At 41.2% G+C, this 23,934-nt stretch overlaps 1 protein-coding gene across 5 annotated transcripts in view; it reads left to right on the forward strand.

The window, feature by feature from the left end:
• RNF38 (ring finger protein 38) overlaps positions 1-23,934 on the forward strand; it is a 124,141-nt gene that overhangs the window by 94,447 nt on the left and 5,760 nt on the right. For all 5 annotated transcript variants that reach the window (XM_068423537.1, XM_068423540.1, XM_068423542.1 and 2 more), the window contains 8 exons: positions 9-222; positions 6,126-6,293; positions 10,303-10,473; positions 12,257-12,418; positions 16,488-16,594; positions 18,166-18,250; positions 19,745-19,866; positions 20,756-20,855. In XM_068423537.1, the coding sequence (XP_068279638.1) occupies positions 9-222; positions 6,126-6,293; positions 10,303-10,473; positions 12,257-12,418; positions 16,488-16,594; positions 18,166-18,250; positions 19,745-19,866; positions 20,756-20,855 (1,129 nt within the window). The remainder of the gene's footprint in view (positions 1-8; positions 223-6,125; positions 6,294-10,302; positions 10,474-12,256; positions 12,419-16,487; positions 16,595-18,165; positions 18,251-19,744; positions 19,867-20,755; positions 20,856-23,934) is intronic.

Below are 23,934 nucleotides of genomic sequence, written 5' to 3' on the forward strand. Positions count from 1 at the left end.
ATTTCCAGTCCTCCTGTTCGACGTCAGAGAATAAGGAGAGATCGTTTGTCTAGACATAATTCCATTAGCCAGGATGAAAACTATCACCATCTCTCCTATGGACAGCAGCAAGCAATAGAAGAGACCCGAGCCTTTCACCCACCGAATGTATCTCCTCGTATGTTGCACCCAGCTGCTCACCCACCACAGCAGAATGCAGTGATGGTTGACATTCATGATCAGGTAAGAGTTCTAGAGTACAAACAGAAGGGTGTTGAAGATATGTTTAGTTTTTTTTGTTTTTCCCAAATCTTGAAGATCTCTCTCCTCCCCAAAGTAGTTGGCAATGAAAGTCACATAACACTAAATTCTGTTTGCCCTCTTACAGAGCATTTTTCCTGTTGAATATTATCGGTGTATGGAGTACTGCAGTAGGCAGTGAAGAAAAAAAAAGAAAAGAAATCCCAGACTTTTAATAAAAAATGATATTTAACAATTTGTCAATGCATGCATTGGCATAGTTCTGTAGGCCTCTGGCTGAATCTTTTGAAATGCAATTATTTTCCTTCTGAAATTAATTTGATGTGATAAATCATAGAATCATAGAATGGTTTGGGTTGGAAGGGACCTTAAAGATCATCTAGTTCCAACCCCCTGCAATGGGCAGGGACACCTTTCCACTACACCAGGTTGCTCAGAGCCTCATCCAACCTGGCCTTGAACACTTCTAGAGAGGGGGCATCCACAACATCTCTGGGCAACCTGTTCCAGTGTCTCACCACCCTCACAGTAAAGAATTTCTTCCTAAGATCTAATCTAAATCTACCCTCTTTCAGTTTAAAACCGTTACCCCTCATCCTGTCACTACATGCCCGTGTAGAAATCCCTCTCCAGCTTTCTTGTAGGCCTCCTTCAGGTACTGGAAGGCTGCTATAACGTCTCCCCGAAGCCTTCTCTTCTCCAGGCTGAACAGCCCCACCTCTCTCAGCCTGTCTTCATAGGAGAGGTGCTCCAGCCTTCTCATCATCTTCGTGGCCATCCTCTGGAGTCACTCCAACAGGTCCTTGTCCTTCTTATGTTGGGGGCCCCAGAGCTGAATGCAGTACATAAGGTGGGGTCTCACAAGAGCGGAGTAGAGGGGCAGAATCACCTCCCTTGTCCTGCTGGTCACGCTTCTTTCGATGCGGCCCAGGATGCGGTTGGGTTTCGGGTGTGCAGGCGCACATTGCCAGCTCCTGTTGAGCTTCTTGTCAACCATCACCCCTAAGTCCTTCTCCTCAGGGCTGCTCTCAATCCATTCTCTGCCCAGGCTGTTTTTGTACTTGGGATGGCTCTGACCCAGGTGCAGGACCTTGCACTTGGTCTTATTGAACTTCATGCTGTTCACATGGGCCCACCTCTCAAGCCTGTCAAGGTCCCTCTTGATGGCATTCCTCCTTCCCTCCAGTGTGTCGACTGCACCACACAGCTTGGTGTCATTAGCAAACTTGGCTGAGGGCACACTCAATCCCACTGTTCATGTCACCACAAAGATATTAAAGAGCACTAGTCCCAGTACAGACCACTGAGGAATGTCACTCCTCACTGGTCTCCACTTGGACATCAAGCCATTGACCATAACTCTTTGAGTGCAACCATCCATCCAATTCCTTATCCACGAAGTGGTCCATCCATCAAGTCCATGTCTCTCCAATTTAGACAAAAGGATGTTGTGCAGGACAGTGTCAAATGCTTTGCACTAGTCCAGGTAGATGACGTCAGTCGCTCTTCTCGTATCACCAACACTGTAACCCCGTTGTAGAAGGTCACCAGATTTGTCAGGCACAATTTGCCTGACCATGATGAAGCTGTGTTGGCTGTCACCAGTCACCTCCTTATTTTCCATGTGCCTTAGTATACTTTCCAGGAGGATCTGCTCCGTGATCTTGCTGGGCATAGAGGTGAGACTGACTGGCCTGTAGTTCCCCAGATCTTCCTTTTTTCTGTTTCTAAAAATGAGGGTTATGTTTCCCTTTTACCAGTCAGTGGGAACTTCACCAGACTGCCACGACTTTTCAAAAATGATGGATATTGGCTTAGCAACTTCATCTGCCAGTTCCCTGAGCACCCACAGATGCACCTCATCATGTCCCATGGACTTTGTACCTTCAGGTTCCTTAGATGGTCTCAAACCTGATCTTCTCCTACAGTGGGTGGTTCTTCATTCTCCTAGTCCCTGCCTTTGCTTTCTGTGACTTGGGTGGTGTGGCTTGAGCACTTGCTGGTGAAGACTAAGGCAAAAAGGTCATGGAGTACCTCAGCCTTCTCCATGTCCCAGGTAACCAGGTCTCCTGTTTCCCTCTGGAGAGGGCTCACATTTTCCCCAGTCTTCCTTTTATCACTGACATACCTATAGAAGCTTTTCTTGTTGCCCCTGACATCCCTGGCCAGATTTAATTCTATCAGGGCTTTAGCTTTCCTAACCTCAATCCCTGTCTCCTCGGACAATTTCTCTGTATCCCTTCCAGGCTATCTGCCCTTGCTTCCTACAGAGGGTGCTCTGTAGGCTTCCTTTTTGTGTCTGAGTTTGTCCAAGAGCTCCTTGTTCATCCATGCAGGCCTCCTGGTGGTTTTGCCCAGCTTCCTCTTTGTTGAGATGCATCGCTCCTGAGCTTAGAGGAGATGATCCTTGAATATTAACCAGCTTTCTTTGGCCCCTCTTTCCTCCATGGCTTTATCCCATGGTACTTCACCAAGCAGGTCCCCAAAGAGGCAAAAGTCTGCTCTCCTGAAGTCCAGGGTAGTGAACTTCCTGTGCATCCTCCTCGCTGCCCTGAGGATATTGAACTCTACCATTTCATAGTCACTGCAACCAAGGCTGCCCTTGAACTTCACGTTTCCCACCAGCCCCTCCTTATTGGTGAGAACAAAGTCAAGCATGGCACCTCTCCTCGTTGGCTCCTCTGTCACTTGGAGAAAGAAGTTATCCTTCTTCAGGAACCTCCTGGATTGCTTGTGTCCTGTTGTGTTGTCCCTCCAACAGATATCAGGGTGGTTGAAGTCCCACATTCAGACCAGGACTTGTGAATGTGAGGGTACACCTGTCTGTCATAGAGGGCCTCATCTGCTCAGTCTTCCTGGTCAGGTAGCATGTAGAAGACCCCCAGTACAATGTCACCTGTTCCTGCCCTCCCTTTGATCCTGGCTGCTAAGCTCTTGGTCAGCTCTTCCTCCATCCCCAGGCAAAGCTCCATGCACTCCAGCTGGTCATTGACATAGAGTGCAACACTCCCTCCTCGTCTACCCTGCCTGTCTTTCCTAAAGAACCTGTATCCTTCCATTCCAACACTGTGGTCATAGGAGCCATCCCACCACATCTCCGTGATGCCAATAAGATCATAGCCCTCCAGGCACATGCAGGTCTCTAGCTCCTCTTGTTTATTCCCCATTTGCACAGATGCATTTAAATTGTGCCCCTAATGAAGCTGACTTACTGACTGGAATTCCTTTGTGCAGTTCTTCAGGCACTGTCCTGGTGACCTGTGATCCTTTTCCAGGCTCTGGGCATCTGTTGCTGGCCCTCGCATCAAACTGACAGGACTGGGATGGACTGAGGTTCCCTTAACCTGGCAACTTCAGTTTAAAGCCCTCTTCACCAGCTTGGCAAGCCTGTGACTGAAGATGGTCTTCCCCTTCTTTGACAGATGGACCCCATTGGCCACCAGTAGACCAGGTTTCTTAAAGCAAGTCCCATGGTCTTAAGTAGCCAAACCCCTGGTCGTGGCACCAGTCCTGTAACCATTTGTTGATTTGCCCGATTTGACTGGTGCTTTCAAACCCCTTCCCTTTGACTGGGAGGATTGATGAAAAAACTACCTGCACTCCAGAGTCCTTTACCACTGTTCTCAGGACTCTGTAGTGCTTCTTGATATGCCTCATGCTGCTCCAGGCTGCGTCACTGATGCCCACGTGAGATGACAGCAGCAGGTAATAATCAGTGGGCTGTACTAGTCTCGGTAGTCTCAGTGACATCCCTGATGAGAGCTCCCAGTAAGCAGCACACCTGTGTAGAGAGTGCATCAAGTTGGCAAATGGGAGCCTCTGTGCCTCTCAGAAGACAGTCGCCTACTACTCTAACCTGTCAGTTCTTGTTAGTTGCACTGATGTGCTACGATAATTAAGAACTATTTCATGTGAAATACCTCTTCTTAGCTTAGAAGTCTTTAAATGGTTAAAATACATTATTTAGAAGTAGAATTCACAATGCCTATAATTAGTGGCCTACATGACAACAGAACTTACGACAGTATTGTCACATAGCCAAATTAGCCATCCAAGCCTTATCAACTCCTCCTTAAATGACATGAAAAAATGAGATATGTGGTTGGTCCAGAAAGTAAATAATTCCTCTCTGTGACAGCAGTTGATTAAGAATTCTGTAATTGAGGACTGGTAAAAGGAGTTGTCTTATTGAGGTAACCTTTATTGGTTTTGTTTGTTAAATCAGCAGGCTGTCGTGCAAGTGCATTAGTTGATAACCAGTTCTGTTTCCCAGTTCATGACTAGGTATCTGGATGTCCACTTCTCAAACTGCACATGCATAGAATACCTCTCTAACATCCCTGCTTAAAAACTGGTTTGCATTCAGTGCAGCTGCATACCACTGGCATGTTGTATTATGTGTGCAGAGCAGTTCTCAGTAGGGAAGTATTTGCATTTGGGCCCAAGTGCAAGGGTAGAAGTTAATGGCATTCTAGCCTTCTGACAACCTTATGTTTTGATGAACAATTTAACTGCTGCAGCATCTCAAAAATTCAAATCGTGTTCTTGCTTTGTGTTGCAAGATTACATCATGACAAGCCTGGATAAACAGTTGTTCCTTCCCACTGCCTCTACCTTCCAAGGACTATCTATGATCAGATGTCAGTGTTTCCAGACCAACTGAGGTCTTCCATGGGGATATTTTATACTTCAAGGACATAACCATTTTGACATAAGTCGTTTTTTATTATTACTCTGAGCAGTAGACGCTTCGGAATCACACCCAGCATTGCACTGTGTGCCCAACTTTTGTACCTGAGCCAGAACTGGATAAAATTCAGTGTCTCTCCTGAGACTGGTTTCTGTCATTAGTGATATACAGGTTGAGATTTTAAGTTCTGTTCAGTGATCAGTGTTCTGTTCTGGCCTCGTGTGTCTGGCTGTACACTACCAGTTCAGTAGTTACCTGTCTTTACTCATTCTCACTGTCCTAATGAGCTGTTCTTGCTTGTTCCATTTTAAGCGAGCATGTTCCATTTTAGCAGATCATGAAGAAAGAGGGAGCTTCCTTGAAATAATTACTTTTTATTAATCCGTTTTCCCTGACACTGAAGCCTTTTCAGTTTTATTAGAACATCAGAGATTTCTTGTTTAGTGTTCTAAAAACAAAAAAAAACAAGTGGTTTGTAGGTCCAGAATACCTTTGGATCTTAGTTTGATGATTAAATTCTAGGGAATATCACTAGCTAGAAAATTGGGTTCCATGGGTCTGTTTCCTAACATAAATGTAGATGCTTAAGGTCTGCTGCCTCATAGTCGTTTACTTTTCCTTTTCAGCTTTCTGTTTAGCTTTTCTGTTACGTTTAGGTCAGGAGACAGCTTGAGTGTTGGTCTGAGAGTGAATCAAGAGATTAGTCTCTTTGAAAGGAAGAAAATCTACACAATTTTCTGGTTCTTTAAAGATACAAGTCTCTGAATGATTACTGAATCAGTCCCTTCAGAGTTGAGAAGATTCTTTAGCTGCTTACAGATGAGTTTTTATGTGGAAGTTACTGCCTTCTTATTTTGTAAGGACTAACTTTAGAATGTGTGTGGGGGCAAGGGGGCAGGCTTAATAGAGTCTGAGATGCTTCTGAGTGACTCTAAGGTGCCTTGGAAGTTTTAACATTTTAAGCTGAGAGATCCCTCTTGGCCTTGCCCAGAAACTGGTAATCGATAAGTAATATTACATTGAGAATAACATTTTAATGAACAGCAACTACAAGCATGTGCCTCCTTTTACACCTTCATTGTGAGTATTTTTTTTCCTGATATGTAGGTAAAAGCTTGTTATCTTACTCATCATGCTGTACAACACTGTTAAGAGTTTACAGTAAACTATTAATATTTTTTTCCTTTGGCTGCAGATCCATCAGGGCACAGTTCCTGTCTCATACACAGTGACAACAGTGGCTCCACATGGGATACCACTTTGCACAGGCCAGCACATCCCAGCCTGCAGCACACAGCAGGTCCCAGGGTGCTCAGTGGTTTTCAGTGGTCAGCATCTTCCGGTTTGCAGTGTGCCTCCCCCAGTAAGTGGGTCTCTGTAATTACACCAGCTTCAATCTTAGACATAGGAATGGCACCTTGGAGCTTCAGAGTCTGTGTGGCTTTAACTGTGTTGGAAATAACCTTTTTTTTTTTTTCCCTGTGGTAAATTGCAGTGGCCTTAGAGCTGGTAAGCATATGGTATTACCCTACCGTCTTATAGCATATGACTGTTTGTAGTATAGAGTCCTGATGGTTTTTAACTCAAATGAAATGCTGGTTTATGAACTGACTTCTTATCAGCAGGTATTCTGCTTACTTTCAGATAGTAAGAGGAAGGTTTCAAAGGCTTTTATTACGCAGCTCACCTAGAAAAAAATACTGCTTAGTAGAGACCTTGTTCAGGGATTGGTTATATACAAAAAGATCTGATACTCCAAAGTCCATTTTCATCTAAGAAGTAATAAGATCCTGAAAGGTCACTAAAAGCTGGGAAGGGCTCTGCTGTCTCAAAATGCTCTCATAAAATAAATCAAAATATTCTTTAATAATGATGTCTCTCTGTGCCTTTCTGGGAGTAAAATAAAGTACCTTGACTGGCTAATTTGACAGCTTTAAATTTGAAAGAATTTGAACTGTTTTCTCAGAAATTGTTATCTATCAGCTTGGAGATACCGCTTTCCAGGTCACAGCATTCTGATGCTACTGTTCTGTAGAAATTTTATCATTAAGTGCTAACAGGCACTAGAACTGAACAAGTGTACCCCAAGAAGTTTCATCTGTACAGATGAAGGTTGCAGAACCTGCTGGAAGGGTCACAGCTTTTTTTCCCCCCTCCTTTTTCTAGTATAAATCTGTAATATCATATGTAAAAACTACATATAGTGTCCAGTAACTGTTTATAACGTTGGTATAAACGTTGGTCTCTGTCAGCTGTGCATTTGCCAGCACTGTGTAACTTAACTTTTCCTGTTGCACATTCTGTGGCCTAAGGGCATGAACAAGCCTATGACACTGAAACAAAACCTTTGATGTGACCACCTATTTCTTTAAGCTGCTCTTTGAAGAGTGAGGGTGATCTGCATTTATCTTGTCCAGGTGCCATTTATCCCATGAGACAGCAAGGTCTGCAGCATGCTGCTGGCCAGTCTGGAATATTTGTGGGCAATATTTCCCCTTAGCTTTCAAATTGGTGAAAATCTATTACATGAGTCAGTGTGTATCCCTGAGGTAGGATGAGAGACAACTTTTTCCTTCTATTTAGTGGTGTTACTAGTGGAATAAAGCAATCTCAGACTGGGTACACAGAGATTGGAACAATACTTGCATAGTAAATTCAACAGGGCAAGAAAGCCATATGTCCTAAGAAAAAAACAGAGAAAAAGCTAAAACTATATTGGGGCGTAGGAAAATCCAAGCAACAGATACTAATAATCTTACCCTCTGCTTTGAACAGGTATATTATCTGTGCAATTCATAAAATGTTTTATAATTCAACAATGCAGATGTCCTTTAAATATATACAGGAGTAAAGCTCTATAACCAGGTTGTTTGGACTGAATGTACAACAGTTAATCAAGTGTGTTGAGAGAATGGATGCAGTACAAGTGAATATAAAGAACTAAAGTCCCTTTTATGTAATGTCAGCAGGCAGACTTCATGCTTTCTTCTATTATGTCACAGAATTGAGGAATAATGTAAGTTAGGAGGGGGCTCTGGAGGTCATCTGGTGGTCATCTGCTAAGAGCAATACCAGTTTCCAAGGGTGGAGATTTCACAACCTCTCTAAGCCTCCTCTCCAGTGTTTGACTATCCTTGAGGTGAAGAATTTCTTCTGTGTATCTGATTGAATTTTCTTTGCTGCAGCTTGGTCCCATTGGTCCTTGTCCTTTCACTTTGCCCCCTCAAAGAAGAGTCAGGTTCTGCCTGTCCACTCTCATGAAGTAGCTAAAGACAGTGGTAAGGTCTTTGCTTAGTTTTCTCTTTTTAAGGCAGAGCAAAGCCAGTTCCACGGCCTCTTCCTTTATGCAGTGTGCTCCAAGCTCCTCATCATCATATTGTCTTTCAGTGGACTTGTTTCAGTATGTCAGTGTCTGTCTTTGGCACTGGGGAGGCCAAAACTGGACACGGCACTTGAGATACAGTTTCACGAGTTCCAAAGAGGAGTGGAATCACTTCATCACTTCACTAGACTCATTAGTTACATTCTTAGTAATGCAGCCCAGCATGCAGTAGACCTTTCTGGCTGCAGGATTATGCTATGGTTCTTGTGTACTCCTATTTGACATGTCCACCAGAACCCAACTTTTTTTTCTCTGCAAATCTGCTCACCAGCCAGTCAGTCTCAGAATGTCCCACTCCATGGAGTTATTCTCGCCCAGTGCCAGACTTCACATTTGCTTTTGAACTTCACACGGTTCCTGTCAGCCAGTTTCTCCAGCCTATAAAAGTACATCTGAAAGGTAGCCCTGCCCTCCGGCATGTCAGCTTTCTCACCAGCTTCATCTGTGAACTTCCCAGTATCCTTTTGTTACTTTCACAATAGTCACTTATGAAATATCTTCATCAGATCAGTTTTAAAACTTCTTGGAAGCATATGTTCAAACAGCAGAAGTTTTCCAAAAGCCTGAATGAATAAGCAGGTAGTTTTCATTTCTTTCCACTTCAAAGATAATGCAGCCTCATTTGCTGTAACTTAAAAAGTGGCATGGGCATAGCACAGATTGTTCCAAGTATATATTAGAGCTATGGTAATCTTTACCATACAGAATCTTGGGATGAAACCTATTTTAGTATGTTCCCCAAAGCACCTCCTGTTTTAAAGAACACTGTGTGATGTTCTACCTGCAAATTTATCTTCAGCTATTTCAGAGAACAGTTTTCAATTTAGTAAAATACCATTAAAATGTATTTTAACAATAGAAACACATGCCTGTTGTATTTCTTTCTTAGAAAAATGATGTGGTAGCTGAGGGTGAAGAATAGTCAGCATTTAAGAAAAAACAGTAGTCAGATCAAATTAATCTGCTACTGTTTCAGTGCATGTAAAGATTTATGTTTGGTCCTGATCACAGTAAATTGAGGTGGTAGTTCCACCTGCACTGGTGTAATCTGATTTTAAACTAGATCTCTACCATTTTATGCCATTGTAGTCGGTATGCACAATATATGTTGTGTGACATGACTTAAAAAAAAGTGAGAGATCAGAACTGGGTCCTTTTTCTTCAAAAGATTTGATAACAAATATCTTATTAACTGCTCTTTTAATTGTCAAAAATGTAACACAAATGCCTGGCATTCTTAGGATGGATCAAAGAGCAAGAAGAAGAGAATGCAGGTTTTCTTGCTTCTCCATATCTAGAGTTGGAAGTAAAACTGAGCACTTCCACAAGGCACATTCCGGCTCTCCTGCAGTGCTGTCATCACTTTAGTGTTCAAACGTGAGTGCCCAAAGTTGCTTTTGTATGAGGAATTTCAAAGAAGAGAGAAAAAGGGCTATTTCTCACAGTAGCTGTCACTTAGGGAGCCTCCTTCAGAGCATGAGGCTCCCCTCAAAGTGCAGAACTGAGCAGAGCTTATGAATTATTCTTAGTATATGAGGCAACAGATGTTTTAAGGCACAGTCTGACAGCTGGGACACCATCAGCTCCATCTAGAGCTTAAAGTGGTTGCAAGGCCGTTGCTTTGGCATGTTGTTTTGAAGGTAATATGTGGGAAAAATAAAATTAACTAGGATAAATGTATCTGCTCATCACTTAGGAGTTGGTCTAATCCTGGAGTATTGAAAACCCTAACTCCCACTGACCTCATGATAAGGGAGATACTTTGCACCTAGCAGATGTCACACTATGATACTTCTAGAGCCTGTTCTGTACTAATCACTGTTCTGCGTGTGTTTGAATAAGTTACTATTTATGTGTGGTTTTGGAGGCTTTTCCAAGGAGGCAAGAGAACTGCTTTGTTTGAATGATATCTTTCTGTAATAAATATAGAATGTTCTATAGGGAATGTTTGTGCTAGAGACAAAAATATATTGTTCTCATTTTATTTCAGATGCTTCAGGCGTGCTCAGTCCAGCATCTACCTGTACCATATGCAGCATTTCCACCCCTCATTTCTAGTGACCCATTCCTTTTGCATCCTCCTCATATCTCTCCACACCACCCTCCTCACTTGCCTCCTCCAGGACAGTTCGTTCCGTTCCAAGCACAGCAGTCACGGTCGGTAAGTAATGCTTCTTACCCCCGTCTCCATAGAATTGGTGGGGCTGGATAGGCAAATAGTGCTGATACCTGATTGAGGAAACAGAAGGATTTTGTTTAAAGTAGTAGGTTTTTGCATTTATGCTTCCTTAGCAAGTCTGTAACCACTTAGTGTGAAGATGAAAAAATAATTTTAAAGTTCACCATGCTTCCTTTCAGATTTCATCAGCTGTTGTTTGTGCTGTTTCTCCATAGGCCTTTACTTCTGTCAAAAAGATGTATGTTTGCTTCACCAACTATTCCTTCAGGTATTTCTTTCCCAGGAAGCAGAAGACAATCCAGAGGAGGATGTGTAGTGCAGCAGTGGTCTCAGAGAATAGCTTAGCAGAGAGAAGAAAGCACAGAATGTTGCATTCATTTTATGCTGCTTTTGTATTATTTCTCAGCTAATTTTTAAGTGACTAGTGCTTTTCCTAGAACATATTTCCTACAGTCTCCCTTTTCCCTTTTTTTTTTTTTTTTTTTTTTAAACTTATGAAAGTTATTGATGCCTTCTGCTTAAGCACACTTGGCTTAGTGATACAAACTATGTAAACATGGGAAAATGTGACCCTGTTTTGGATTTGAGGGGAAATTAATTTTCAGTTCTCACCTACAGCTCTTACTGTGGGGTTATCTGTATGCTTGTGTCCATTTGTTTGCCCCCGTGACTAGAAGATGCCAGTATTTCACTAATGCAGAAATAGAAAACAGCTTCATTGTTACTTAAAAACACTGCTGAGGCTTCTCCATACCATGTCTCAGATGAGGATAGGGTTATAATTACTTTGTTATGATGACGGGAGAACAGCTGGGAAGATACGGTTTTGAGTGGTAATCTTTATAAGACTCCTTTAGAAAATGTATGGGCTTGGGTTATAGCTTGGGTTGCTTATTTAGGTTGTTGACTAGGCTTGCCTGTCAACTTTCAGCTCTGGCAAAAAGTTTGTATCTTAGTGGTTTAAGAATACCTTGTGTTTAAAGTTTGCTCTGCGTAACAGGGAAACAGAATATTCCTTTGGTTCCACAAGGTGGCTTTCTTAGCTGAATTTCTTGAAATGGTGGAATTCAGTGTCAGGAACAGAAAGGTGTATTAATGAAACAATGACAATTCCTGGTTATTTCTTGAGCACTTTTGGGCCTGATTGATATATTACAGTTGGCTAGATTACAATGATGAACTGGAATCTCATGTTTCTGAAACCTCTGGACTGTGTGTTCTTAGTAGGACTGCTTGCTTGACCCTTCTAGGAAAGCATCTGCTTGATTACTGAATATCATTAGCAGTTTAATCCACTGGAATCGCCATGTTTCCTCTCCAATTTTCACATTTTCTGGCACAATTTCAGTTCTTGTCTATGGTTGTTTATTTTTTTCTCTCGCATAGTTGTACAGTGAGAGCAGCCTGGCAAGAAGGAGAGCAAATATTTGTCCTGAAAAATGCAAGACACAGGAAATTACAGCCACTCCTATATTTGCTAGATCGCATAAATTCCTGGTCTATAAGCATGGCTAGCTGGAAAAGGTGAATTTATATCAAATGTGTAGTGTTGTCTTTGCTTTTTGGTAGTGTTAATGACACAGGAATTGTTCACTGAGTTACTATGTGAAACTGAGTACAATTATATCTGTAATTTTTTTTTAAACCCTATAAAATTGACCACGGCAGCTCAGAATATACAGCTGGGATTGCAGTTCTTTATTGGGGAAAAATTGCATCTGTAGTATTGCAACAAAGCCTCTCTCTTTTTTTTTTTTTTTTTTAGCCACTTCAAAGAATAGAAAATGAAGTAGAACTGCTTGGAGAACATCTTCCTGTAGGAGGTTTTACATACCCTCCCTCAGCCCATCCAGCAACATTGCCTCCCTCAGCTCCTCTCCAATTCTTAACTCATGATCCTTTACACCAGGAGGTGTCATTTGGTGTAGTAAGTGTTGTTTTCTGTGCTACGTTCTTCATGCTACATTAACATTCTTGATCTTTATTCTATAGTACATTTTGTTGAAAAGTGGCACGGTTGTATTCCATTATTTGCTATAGCTGCATGCTGTGGTATTTTCTTTAAGCTTGTTTTAATCAAGTTAAGGGTAACTTAGTTATACCAGCAAATTATTTCTGATAACATTATCTGCAGTGTGTTGTAGCAGTTACTTAGAAAACGTTTCATGTTGCCACACAGTCCAGGACTTCTACTGTAGAAACTTAATTAGTACAGTTCAGAAAAGCTGCTGTCACTTTTAGCTAATTCTTCATCGTATGTTGAGTTTCCACAAGTCAGGAAAGTTAGAATGTTTTAAAAATAGTTCTTTTTTTTTGATTTCAATTTGCAAAAAGGTCACCTCTGAGCCTCCTCTTCTCCAGGCTAAACAACCCCAGCTCCCTCAGCCGTTCCTCGTAGGTCAGACCCTCCAGACCCTTCACCAGCTTGGTCGCCCTCCTCTGGACTCGCTCCAACACCTCAACATCTTTCTTGAAGTGCAGGGCCCAGAACTGAACACAGTACTCAAGATGCGGCCTCACCAGTGCCGAGTAGAGAGGGATGATCACTTCCCTAGACCAGCTGGCTACATTATTCCTAATAGAGGCCAGGATGCCATTGGCCTTCTTGGCCACCTGGGCACACTGCTGGCTCATGTTTAGCCGGCTGTCGATCAGCACCCCCAGGTCTCTTTCTGCTGGGTCGCTTTCTAACCACTCTTCCCCCAGCCTGTAGAGCTGCATGGGGTTGTTGCGGCCAAAGTGTAAGAGCCGGCACTTGTTCTTGTTGAACCTCATGCCGTTGGTCTTGGCCCATCTATCTAACCTGTCCAGATCCCTCTGTAGGGCCATCCTACCCTCCAGCAGATCGACGCTCCCACCCAGCTTGGTGTCATCTGCAAATTTACTGAGGGTGCACTCAATCCCTACGTCTAGATCATCTATAAAGATATTGAACAGCACCGGCCCCAGAACTGAGCCCTGGGGAACACTGCTAGTGACCGGCCGCCAGTTGGACTTTGCCCCATTCACCACCACTCTCTGGGCTCGGCCATCCAGCTAGTTTTTAACCCATTGAAGAGTCCACCCAGCCAGTTTGTCCAGGAGGATGCTGTGGGAGACAGTGTTGAATGCCTTACTGAAGTCTAGATAGACTACATCCACAGCCCTGCCCTCATCTACTAAGCGGGTCACTTTGTCATAGAAGGAGACCAGGTTGGTCGAGCAGGACCTGCCTTTCATGAATCCATGTTGGCTGGCCCCGATGCCCTGATTGTCCTGCATGTGCCGTGTAATGGCACTCAGGATGATCTGTTCCATGACCTTGCCTGGCACCGAGGTCAGGCTGACAGGCCTATAGTTCCCTGGATCGTCCTTCCGACCCTTCTTGTAGCTGGGAGTTACGTTCGCTAATTTCCAGTCAGCTGGAACTTCTCCAGTTAACCAGGACTGCTGGCAGATAATCGAGAGTGGTTTGGCAAGTTCATTTGCCAGTTCCTTCATTACTCTGGGGTGAATCCCATCCGGGCCCATAGCCTTGTGGGTGTCCAGCTGGCACAGCAGGTCACTAACCATCTCCTCCTGGTTTACGGGAGGTTCACACAGCCCCCCGTCCCTAATTTCAGGCTCTGGGGGCCGAGTCTCCTGAGGACAACCGGTCTTGACATTAAAGACTGAGGCAAAGAAGGCATTGAGCACCTCTGCCTTTTCCTCATCCCCTGACACTACACTACCCTCCTCATTCAGCAAGTGGCGGAGGCTCTCCTTGACCCTTCTTTTGCTGTTGATGTATTTGTAAAAGCTTTTTTTGTTGTCTTTGACTGTAGCAGCCAAATCGAGCTCTAATTGAGCTTTGGCCCTTCTAATCTTCTCCCTACACGACCTGGCCACTTCCCTATAGACCTCCCAAGTTACCCGACCCTTCTTCCAGAGCAAGTAGGCTCTCTTTTTTTCCTTAAGTTCTAGTCTAAGTTCCCTGTTTAACCAGGCCGGTCTTTTTCCCCGACGGCTTGCCTTCCTACAGACTGGGACAGCCTGCTCCTGAATATTTAGCAATTCCCTTTTGAAGCATGTCCAGCCTTCCTGGACTCCTTTGTCCTCCAGGACCGATTCCCAAGGGACTCGGTCCACCAGCCTCTTAAACAGGCTAAAGTCAGCCCGCCGGAAATCTAAGGCAGAAGTTCTGCTCTTGCCCCTCCTTACTTCCCCCACTATCGAAAACTCTAACATTTCATGGTCGCTACTCCCAAGACGGCCACCGACCCTCACATCTCCCACTAGTCCTTCTCTGTTCACAAACAACAGGTCAAGCAGGGCCCCACCTCTAGTGGGCTCATTTACCACTTGCATGAGGAAGTTGTCCTCCACACATTCTAGGAACCTCCTAGATTGCTTCCTCTCTGCCATGGTGTATTTCCAGCAGACATCCGGCAAGTTGAAGTCGCCCACAAGTATAAGGGCCGGCGACCGGGCGGCTTCTGACAGCCGCTTGTAAAACACCTCGTCCGCCTGCTCATCGTGGTTGGATGGTCTATAACAGACTCCCGCTGTAATGTCCGCCCTGCCGACCTTCCCCCTGATTTTCACCCATAAACATTCAACCTTGTCAGGTTGAAATTACAAACATGGAAGAAGAAAAACATGTTAGTAAAGATTTTGAGTGTTCTTTGTTTCAAAAAAACAAAAGTCTTGAGGCCATCAAATATGAATTCGATAGTGGTACAAGAATTGCAGTTTTAAAAATCACTAAAAGAATTTTAGTACTTTGAATATTTCTGGAAAAATATAGTTTACATTTAAATGGAAATTTTTTACTATGTATGTGTCCCCATTTTAGTAGGTAATACAAGGAATTTTGAACAGTTACAATGAAAACTTAAATATACAAGTGAAGAGCTTAGCATGTAAATGAAAAAAAGTATGACAATAAAGCCCTGTTTTATCCATGGAAAGAATACATTGAAGCTTTAGGCTTGACTGTCTCTTTTAGTGTCGTCCAGCTGCAGAAATTGTACTGATTAAGCTCTCCACATAGACTTGAAAGGCTTCAACCCTTCTTTAACATAAAAGTAAATATACACCACTGCTTAAAAGTTTGGGGTTTTTTTAAAAAGAGGTTTTTTAAAAATCTTTTTTTAAAGACTTTATTTTTTTTAAAAGGCATCTTTACTCAACCACTTGTGTGCAAGCATGCATAAGAGCACCTGCCCTAAAGCCTGGGCTTTTATATTTAAAAGAGCGTCAGGGGTTCAAGTCCTGTTTCCCTAACCAGCCTCCATGTAGACTAAGCACACAAGAGCCTGCAAGGAATTCTGTTGTGTGTTACTATTTTTTCACATGGAATGGTATGATTATGTGTTATTGATGGGAATAATTTCAAATTGAGACTGAGGTTCTTTTGGATTTGAGCAGAGGCTGGATTTTTTTAATGATGCATTATTGAAAATGGATTTCAATATTCAGATTTCATTTTATTTCATGATTAAGAAAACAAAATGTTGAATCACAGACTGGATGAGGTTGGAATGGAGGTCATCTGGTCCAATGCCCCTGCTCAAGCAGGGCCACCTAAAGCCAGTTGCCCAGGACCGTGTGCAGTCAGCTTTTGAATATCTCCGTGGATGGAGACTCCACAACCTCTATGGGCAACCTGTGCCAGTGCTCAGTCACCCTCACAGTAAAGAAGTGTTTCCTGATGTTCAGACGGAGCCTCCTGTGTTTCAGTTTGTGCCCATTGCCTCTGGTCTTGTCACTGGGCACCACTGAAAAGAGCCTGGCTCAGTCTTCTTTGCACCCTCCCTTCAGGTATTTCTATACATTGATAAGATCCCCCTGAGCCTTCCCTTCTCCAGGCTGAACAGTCCCAGCTCTCTCAGCCTTTCCTTATATGTGAGAGGCTCCAGTCCCATCTTAGTCGCCCTTTGTTGGACTCTCTCCAGTATGTCCATGTCTGTCTTGTGCTGGGGAGCCCAGAACTGGACACAAGTTCTAGCTGAAGCTTATTTTCTTCTTTCTTGCAGCCTTACCAACCTTTTATGCCTCGAAGACTCACAGGGCGCAGCAGATACCGATCACAGCAGCCAATACCACCACACCCTTACCATCCCAGCCTATTACCTTATGTGCTGTAAGTTCAATGTAAATTTGCTTCCATGTAGGCTATTAAGAAGTCATGTGACTTTCAACAAGGGTTTTGTCACTTTTATGGTTGGACTCTACCAGAGAACAGACATGGTTCAGCTGTCCCAGAGAGGAGGAAAACTTCCATTTCTGCGTAAATTTTTCAGCCTATTCTGAATAACATGCACCATTGAGCCAAGAAAAAATATAAGTGAACAATTTTATCCAATGTAGTTTCGTAGGTTTTTAAGGCACAGTAGCCTCTTGTTTCTGAACTCTTTGTAATATCTTCAACAAATTTTAAAATTTGGATACTCTTACAAAGGCATGGTTATGCCGTAGGATAAAGTCCTAGGAGTCTTCAGTTACAGAATAAATTCATTTGGTTTCGTTCTTAATTATGAAATACAAGGATGGGAGCTTTCTGTGATCTGTTACTCTTTATTGGCTGAACTGCTAATCTGTTACAGCTGTTGAATTTCTGTTCTGCCTCTGATTACCTGTTTCTGGAAAACATGTGGGACAATTAACATTGAGGAATTATCTGTCGTGTGTTATGGTAGACCCTCTGTAGACGAGTTTGGGTATATGACATGAGATTGATTATTCTTTTGTGTTATGTTTTGAAAATAAGTATGAAATGTTTGGAAAACAAAGATTATTTTCTGGTGGCAAAGGTGACATTGACAAGGAAATAATCAAATATTGGCACCAGATCTGTAGTTTCTCTCTGTGCAATATCAGACATGGCATCAAAATGGCACCAGAAATATGATTCATTGAAGCCATTCAACTTTGCTTCTTACAGTCTAAGAATTATGTCATAGCTTCTTGCCTGTCCATTGAGGACACGATGTCACACAGTAATTCCTGATTACTTCAATGGGATTTTAGTGCTGTGAATTTGTGATTTCTATGTCTGTGCATTAAATTTTGACCCATAGGACTGTCTTGCGGGGTAAAAACACTTGTTGAATATAAAACCAGAAAACCATATCTCTCTTGCCTCTCTATCAGAAGAGATTCTGCTTTGACCAACATCACAGTATGTGAGAAAGTGAGTGTGTGCTTGCCTTCAGTATGGAAGTTGGTCCAGTAGCATATCCTATTTATTATCTTCATTGTGTGTTTTAGGCTTACGAAAGTTTCAAGGCTTTTGTATTGAAAAGTTAAGTGAACTTAGGATTCCTTATCTTTGTTGATATTTTGTCCTCTTAAAGAAACTAAATATATTTAAAACCAGAATGTCAATTCATTGTCAGTTTTAGCTCTCCATAATCTGGAATAATCAAGAGATTAGTTTTTGTAATAATGCTGAGCCTGATTGGAAGTATCAGTTGAGACATGCATGCAATTGAAAAGGCAGCACTCTTGGTATCAAAAAGTGGCAGAATTAGCTTTTTCATTTCACTCTTTCACTTAAAATGTCTATTCTTGACTTCAAACATAACGTTTTTACCAGTTCTGAGAACTTGTTGATTTGAGAGGAATCAACAAGGTGACTTTACCTCTGCCAGACGTTTCTGTGCTTTCCTTCAACAAGATGCTGAACCTTACTGTTGTTTGCTCTCATGACAGATCAATGCTCCCAGTACCACCTGCAGTTGGACCAGCTTTCAGCTTTGAGTTGGATGTGGAAGATGGAGAAGTAGAAAACTATGAGGTTGGTGTGCAAACTACAGCTACCTTTAAAGAACAGATGTTAGCTCAAGCAATACATAACATTTCATTATATTTTGCTTTTAATCCTGCTTTTGTCTTTCAAATAAATGTAATGACTGCGAAGACAGAATCCAGAAACCATCCTTTCAGATTTTTTTGCAATACTGGACATTAGAAGTGCTTAGCTTTATTTTTTGTCTATTGCTCTTTGCCAGAATCCACCCATCCAGGCTAGTAATTATTAAATTGTTCAGTTTTTATGTTCTACATGCTACTCTTCTCCTTTTGAATTTTAATTGATTTTAAATATCAAACAGAAGTGAAGCACTTCCAAAAGAACAGGGTGAGTTACTGGTTTTATGTGTGTAAATTTGCAGAATAGCGTTAATGCAGAATAGCGTTAATGTCATAGGATTAATTAACCTAAATGTAATGTTTATAAAAACTGCATTGCTGCCTTTTCTTCTTGGCCCTCAGTAGGGTACAGTAATTCACGTCTATGGATTTAGAACCCTCTTTTAATATCCTAGATAATTATGGGGCAGTCCCAGCTGTTGTGTTTTTGCTGTGAGATTATTGGATTCCATTTGATTTCTCTTCAGTCATCATCAACTTTTGCATCTCTTTGCCTGTGCTCCTCTTACAAGCTCTGTGTAGTTGTAAACTTCAGTTTAGCAATGAGCACTTGTGTAATAACTTCTGTAATAAATTCTGTTCTAGTTCAGAAGCAACATCATCTTATTTCTGAGAATTTGGGCCCTAGGTCTGACAGTATTAGAAATCTGTCATCAGTACTGTTTGCAGCTTTCACCAAATCTTTTAACATTTCTATGCCTTGGTTCTCCATCACATTTGTAGTGATATTTTTCCTAGGTCCCTTATGAAGGAGCGCAAGTTACAGACATGACAGAGTGCAAATTATTTACATGAGAGGCTTTTAGTTGCAATGCTTGGCTTGGAAAGTGAACGTAAAATTTAGCAAAAAAAGGGCTTAAAGTTTGATAGTATGCATTTGTTTTCCAGATTCAGGATAAAATCACGGTATTTCAATTCAGCTAGCCCAAGATGTGGAGTGGGAGTCAGAACCTGTCCCTTTAAATTCTTAGTTTCTCTCACAAGACCAGACTCACATGTTCTTAGGAAGCAAAGTTGTTGATGATTTTCTCTGGTTACCAGCACTATTAATTTCGTATTGGGGTGAGGGGATGCTTCAGAAGCAAAATACTACCAAGCTGTACATGCAGCCACAGGACTAATTGGAAGTTGTATCCTGGATATCCTGGAGTTTTTGAAATCCCAAAGAGAACATCGTACATAATTAGAAAGATGGTTGAATTCTGAAAGGCTTTCCACGAGGTTTGTGTTGTAGGGAAGAACTAAGGTTGTAAACATTTCTTGATAGAAAGGTGTTTTGTGCTTCCAGCTGGGGTAGTGAGGTGTAATGGCAGCCCCATCTGTAGTGAATTTCTAAATGTCCAGTTTCCATGTTTTGCAGGCACTGCTGAATTTGGCAGAACGTCTGGGAGAAGCCAAACCACGAGGACTGACAAAAGCAGACATTGAACAACTTCCATCTTACAGGTTCAATCCAAACAACCACCAGTCAGAACAGACATTGTAAGTACATTGGTCTCTTTCAAAGGTCCATCATATAAGCAGCTGTATTTTCATTTTTTTCACTTGCAGCCTCAGCTAGGCCCGAAGGGCTTTAAAAGCCCTGTCAGTAAACAGTTTAATCTTTTTTTTCGTGGATTGCTTTTGAGATCAAATACTATTTATCCTTACTTTAAAACCTCTATCTAGTCTCACATCATTTAGCTGTGTTTCAATTTAGTTCCTCAGCATTTAAAAAATTAAAATGAAAGAAAGGTGTTCTAGGTCTTATTTAGCATACTAGACATTAAAGTGACATTGTCAACTTGGAATTTAGGCTGTGTTAAAAAAGTTTCAAGTGTTGAAGTTTGAAGTGCTCCTAACAGAGCTTGGTCAGTGGAGTGTACCTTCTATTTTTAAAACCCATTAACTTAATTGTGTTTGAAAGATCTGCACAATCAAGTGGAAAGGGCAGTATGGATATGAAGGTAGTTAAAGTGACTTAGTACCAAATGCTGTTTAATGTTTGAACATCAGAGTCAGGATTTTTCCTCTGTTATTCTAGTTTCAGTGACCCTCAGTGTGACCTACTAGTATCAGTAGGGAGTGAACTTTATAGATCATTATCTCCACCACTTTGAAGTTTGATAACATATGTTCCGTTGGTTGGGCCTGTGAACTCCTGTGAGCAGGAGCACTTCGTGATTTGAAAGAACAGAAAAGAAGAACCACAACAGCAATTCTCAGTTTACGTTGTCACACTACACATCTTCAACTACAGACACAGATAACTATAGCTACCCAAGGGGTAAAAGAGCTACCATGTTGCAGTCATACCTGTAAAGTTTTGTATGGAATATGTATTTGTTGTTCTTACATAGCAGATATGTTTGAACTTTGTTGTCTTTTTCAGGTGTGTGGTGTGCATGTGTGATTTTGAGTTAAGGCAGCTACTTAGAGTCTTACCCTGTAACCATGAGTTCCATGCCAAGTGTGTCGATAAATGGCTGAAGGTAAAAAAAAAAAAAATTCCTATCTTACAGGGAATTTATTATGTAGTTTGGGGGAAGGAGGGGGTGTATTTTGCTGTTGCACTTCATTTCATCTTGTTTCACGTTTCTAATACTTAGGCTAGAAATGCCAACAGAGTGGAAGCACTGCCTACTTATGATGTTTTTCTAACAATTGATGAAGGAAGTTTCTTTATAATCTTTGGAACAAGGAAAAGTTAATATGAAGAGAATTATTTTCATTGACAGATCTTCCCGTGTTTTCCGTTTGCACAAAACAATGACTGTGAATTCAAGTAATCTGTGAAATTAAAGACGACTTGAAAACAAAATGTAACATAATAATATAGGAAGCATGAATTACAATTTCTGTGATGATGGTGGCTTTAACTGTTCTATGTATCCTGCAGAGCAAGAATGAGTACTAATGCCTTCCTCCCCCATTTTGCTGTTAATGTTAGGTTCTGGGGCAAATAAAATGTGTTATGTGTGTACATATATGTGTATGCATATATACATACATATAGAAATGTAATATATACAAATATAAATTACAGTTTTACAAAATTATGATATACCCTTCCAAGAGAATTTGAGCAGAAAAGAAAGTATCTAGAATCAGGGCAGCCCAGTAAGAGGACAGAGAAAATAGCAGCAGTACAGAAGGTGTGAAGAACAGGAAATAAAAATAAGTAGATGATGTTACACAGACTTCTCTACAAGTTGCATTAGCCAGATTAACTGCTAGCAAGCAAGGTATTGATCCCCATCTTGCCTCACCTTTTTTCACTATTTTGTTCTATTCAGCTTTAGTTTAATCTGTGTATAGTCTGTTGTGTAGAACATTTGAAACTGCAGTGATCCTATGTTAATACAGGATATAGTCCCTAGAGAATTACAGATGGGGTCTGTTGTTTCGGAAAAAGAAATTAAAAACCCTTGCCTTTATAACTTCATGAAAGCAAGAAAACGCATGTCTTAGGCATACACTAAAATATTTAGTGCAGAGAATGAAAAAAATGAAGTTAATATTGACAGCATTCTTTTGGCTAACAAGATATCAAGAATAATGAGAAGGATTTTATAAACTGGTATATGAAATTGCTCTTGGGCTACAGTATCCATGGTAGTCTAAGGCTTCTAAAAACTCTAAGGCCAGTGTAAATGTTTCCACAACATTGCTCATAACTTTCAGTAGAACTGGTGTTATGCAGTATCTGAATCCATGTACATACTTGAGAATCAGCAAGAGGAATGTAAACACCTAGTTGTTTTATTGTCAGATTAAAAAGCCACACACACACCCCTCATAATATTATCAATATATCTGTGCTAGATGTATGCTGTTCTGCTCTTTAACTGCAAATTAAGAGTCGATTATATCATCTATTCAAGTGGTATTGTCCAGTGTCGCCCTACTCCTCTCGAGGAGTGTTCACACTAGATTTGTCAAGTCTTTTCGTTGCGTGAAACTTCGTAAGTTATCTGTGGTGTGGGCAGTGTATCCAGGGATACTATTCCCTTCATTTTACAAAAAAAGAACTAAGATCATTTGACAGCTCTGTGAGATAGTGGATGCTGTATGTCTATATAGGTTAAATTGATTATATAGATTTGTAAAAAGTCAGCTCTTTCCAGACTATTAATGTGAAAAAATATACTTCTGATTCATAGACCCCCTGATCTGCAGATTGCTGTAAGTTAGAATATGGCAGGGAAGTATCATGCATGCTTGTCCTGTTCTTGTGCTCTTTCCTACTTGGTGTTGGTCTCAAGAATCAGAGAAGTATAATGAATTAAGCTTTTTTGGAACACAGTGTGGCAGTTCTACAGTTAGGTTTAGTACTTTCAACTGGCAATGAACTGGCAATTGAATTCAGAACAGCAAAGTGAAAAAAGCAGATTTAGTTTAGTCTGTATTTTCATAATCGTAGCTGCACTGTAGTAGTGGTGAAACGGCTTTTTTCTGATGTTCCTGTCCCAGCTTAGAAACTATTTTCTAACAGATCTTCAAGTGTGGTATTTTCTAAAGGTTGTCTTATCACAGAAAAGCTCTATGAGCATAAGAGTATCAGCTAGATGGAGCAATGCAGTGAAAGATATGCAATCTAAACCTAAAGGGAGTGCAGTTATACCCACCTAAGTCTGCTTGTATTGACATCGTGTATTCCAGAGCTGGATGCAAAATAAGCTAGACAGGGTTAAAGCTTCGTAGTGTACGATTGCTAAGGCAATATATTTACGTGATGTGGGTTTAGGTACACTGGTACGAAGATGGTGTATGGAAGTAAAGATTATTTTGCTTTGCACACTGTAACAAATTACCTGTAACACCAGCCTATTTTAATTACAGCCTTTGTCTAAACTTGATGACAGTTAAGCAGCAAACATCTCGAGTGAGGATAACTGGAAGATATTTTGGGCTATAGTTTTGCCTTCTGTCCAGTCCTTTCTGTATTTGACAACTTGGTTTATATGTTGATAGTATAATAATGTCCACATCCATTTAATTCACACCATCCAGCCAACATCATGTTGATAAATTCTGCAAGGGAAGGTAAAAATCGTAGCTTTCAGTACCTGTAACGTTTTTCTGCAAGGTAAAAAAACAAAAAAGTTACCAGCTTGTCCCTGAGTTTTACTGATTTAATCTTGTCTCTTTGAAAAAAGTATTTGCTGTCTAGGAATATTTCTAGAACTAGTTCTAGAACTATGGAGTCAAGTTCATTCTTTAAGTTTCACGATGTTGTTAGTGAAAGATTTAAATAAGAGTTTAGTGATCCAATCTGATGATTTAAAAAAAAAAAATCCTTAATGCACTGCCTGTTGGTGATGATGGAGAAAAAAAAAGGTATCTAAGAAAGTTTTGTGGCTTGTCTGTGCATGAAAGGTTAGATCTGCCCTGTTAGTATAATGCTATGTACAGTACCACCTTTTTAGGTAGTGTGAGCAAGAGAGAGGAAATGTTGTTTTACAGTGCATTGGGTTGCCCACTTTAATTTATACTTCCCTGGTTAAACAAGGTTAAAGATTTGTGAAAGAAGGTGTAATCCAGTGGAGGAAACAGAATTAACAAGAGGGA

The sequence above is a fragment of the Nyctibius grandis genome, chromosome Z, assembly GCF_013368605.1.
Source record: "Nyctibius grandis isolate bNycGra1 chromosome Z, bNycGra1.pri, whole genome shotgun sequence".
NCBI lineage: Eukaryota > Metazoa > Chordata > Aves > Nyctibiiformes > Nyctibiidae > Nyctibius > Nyctibius grandis.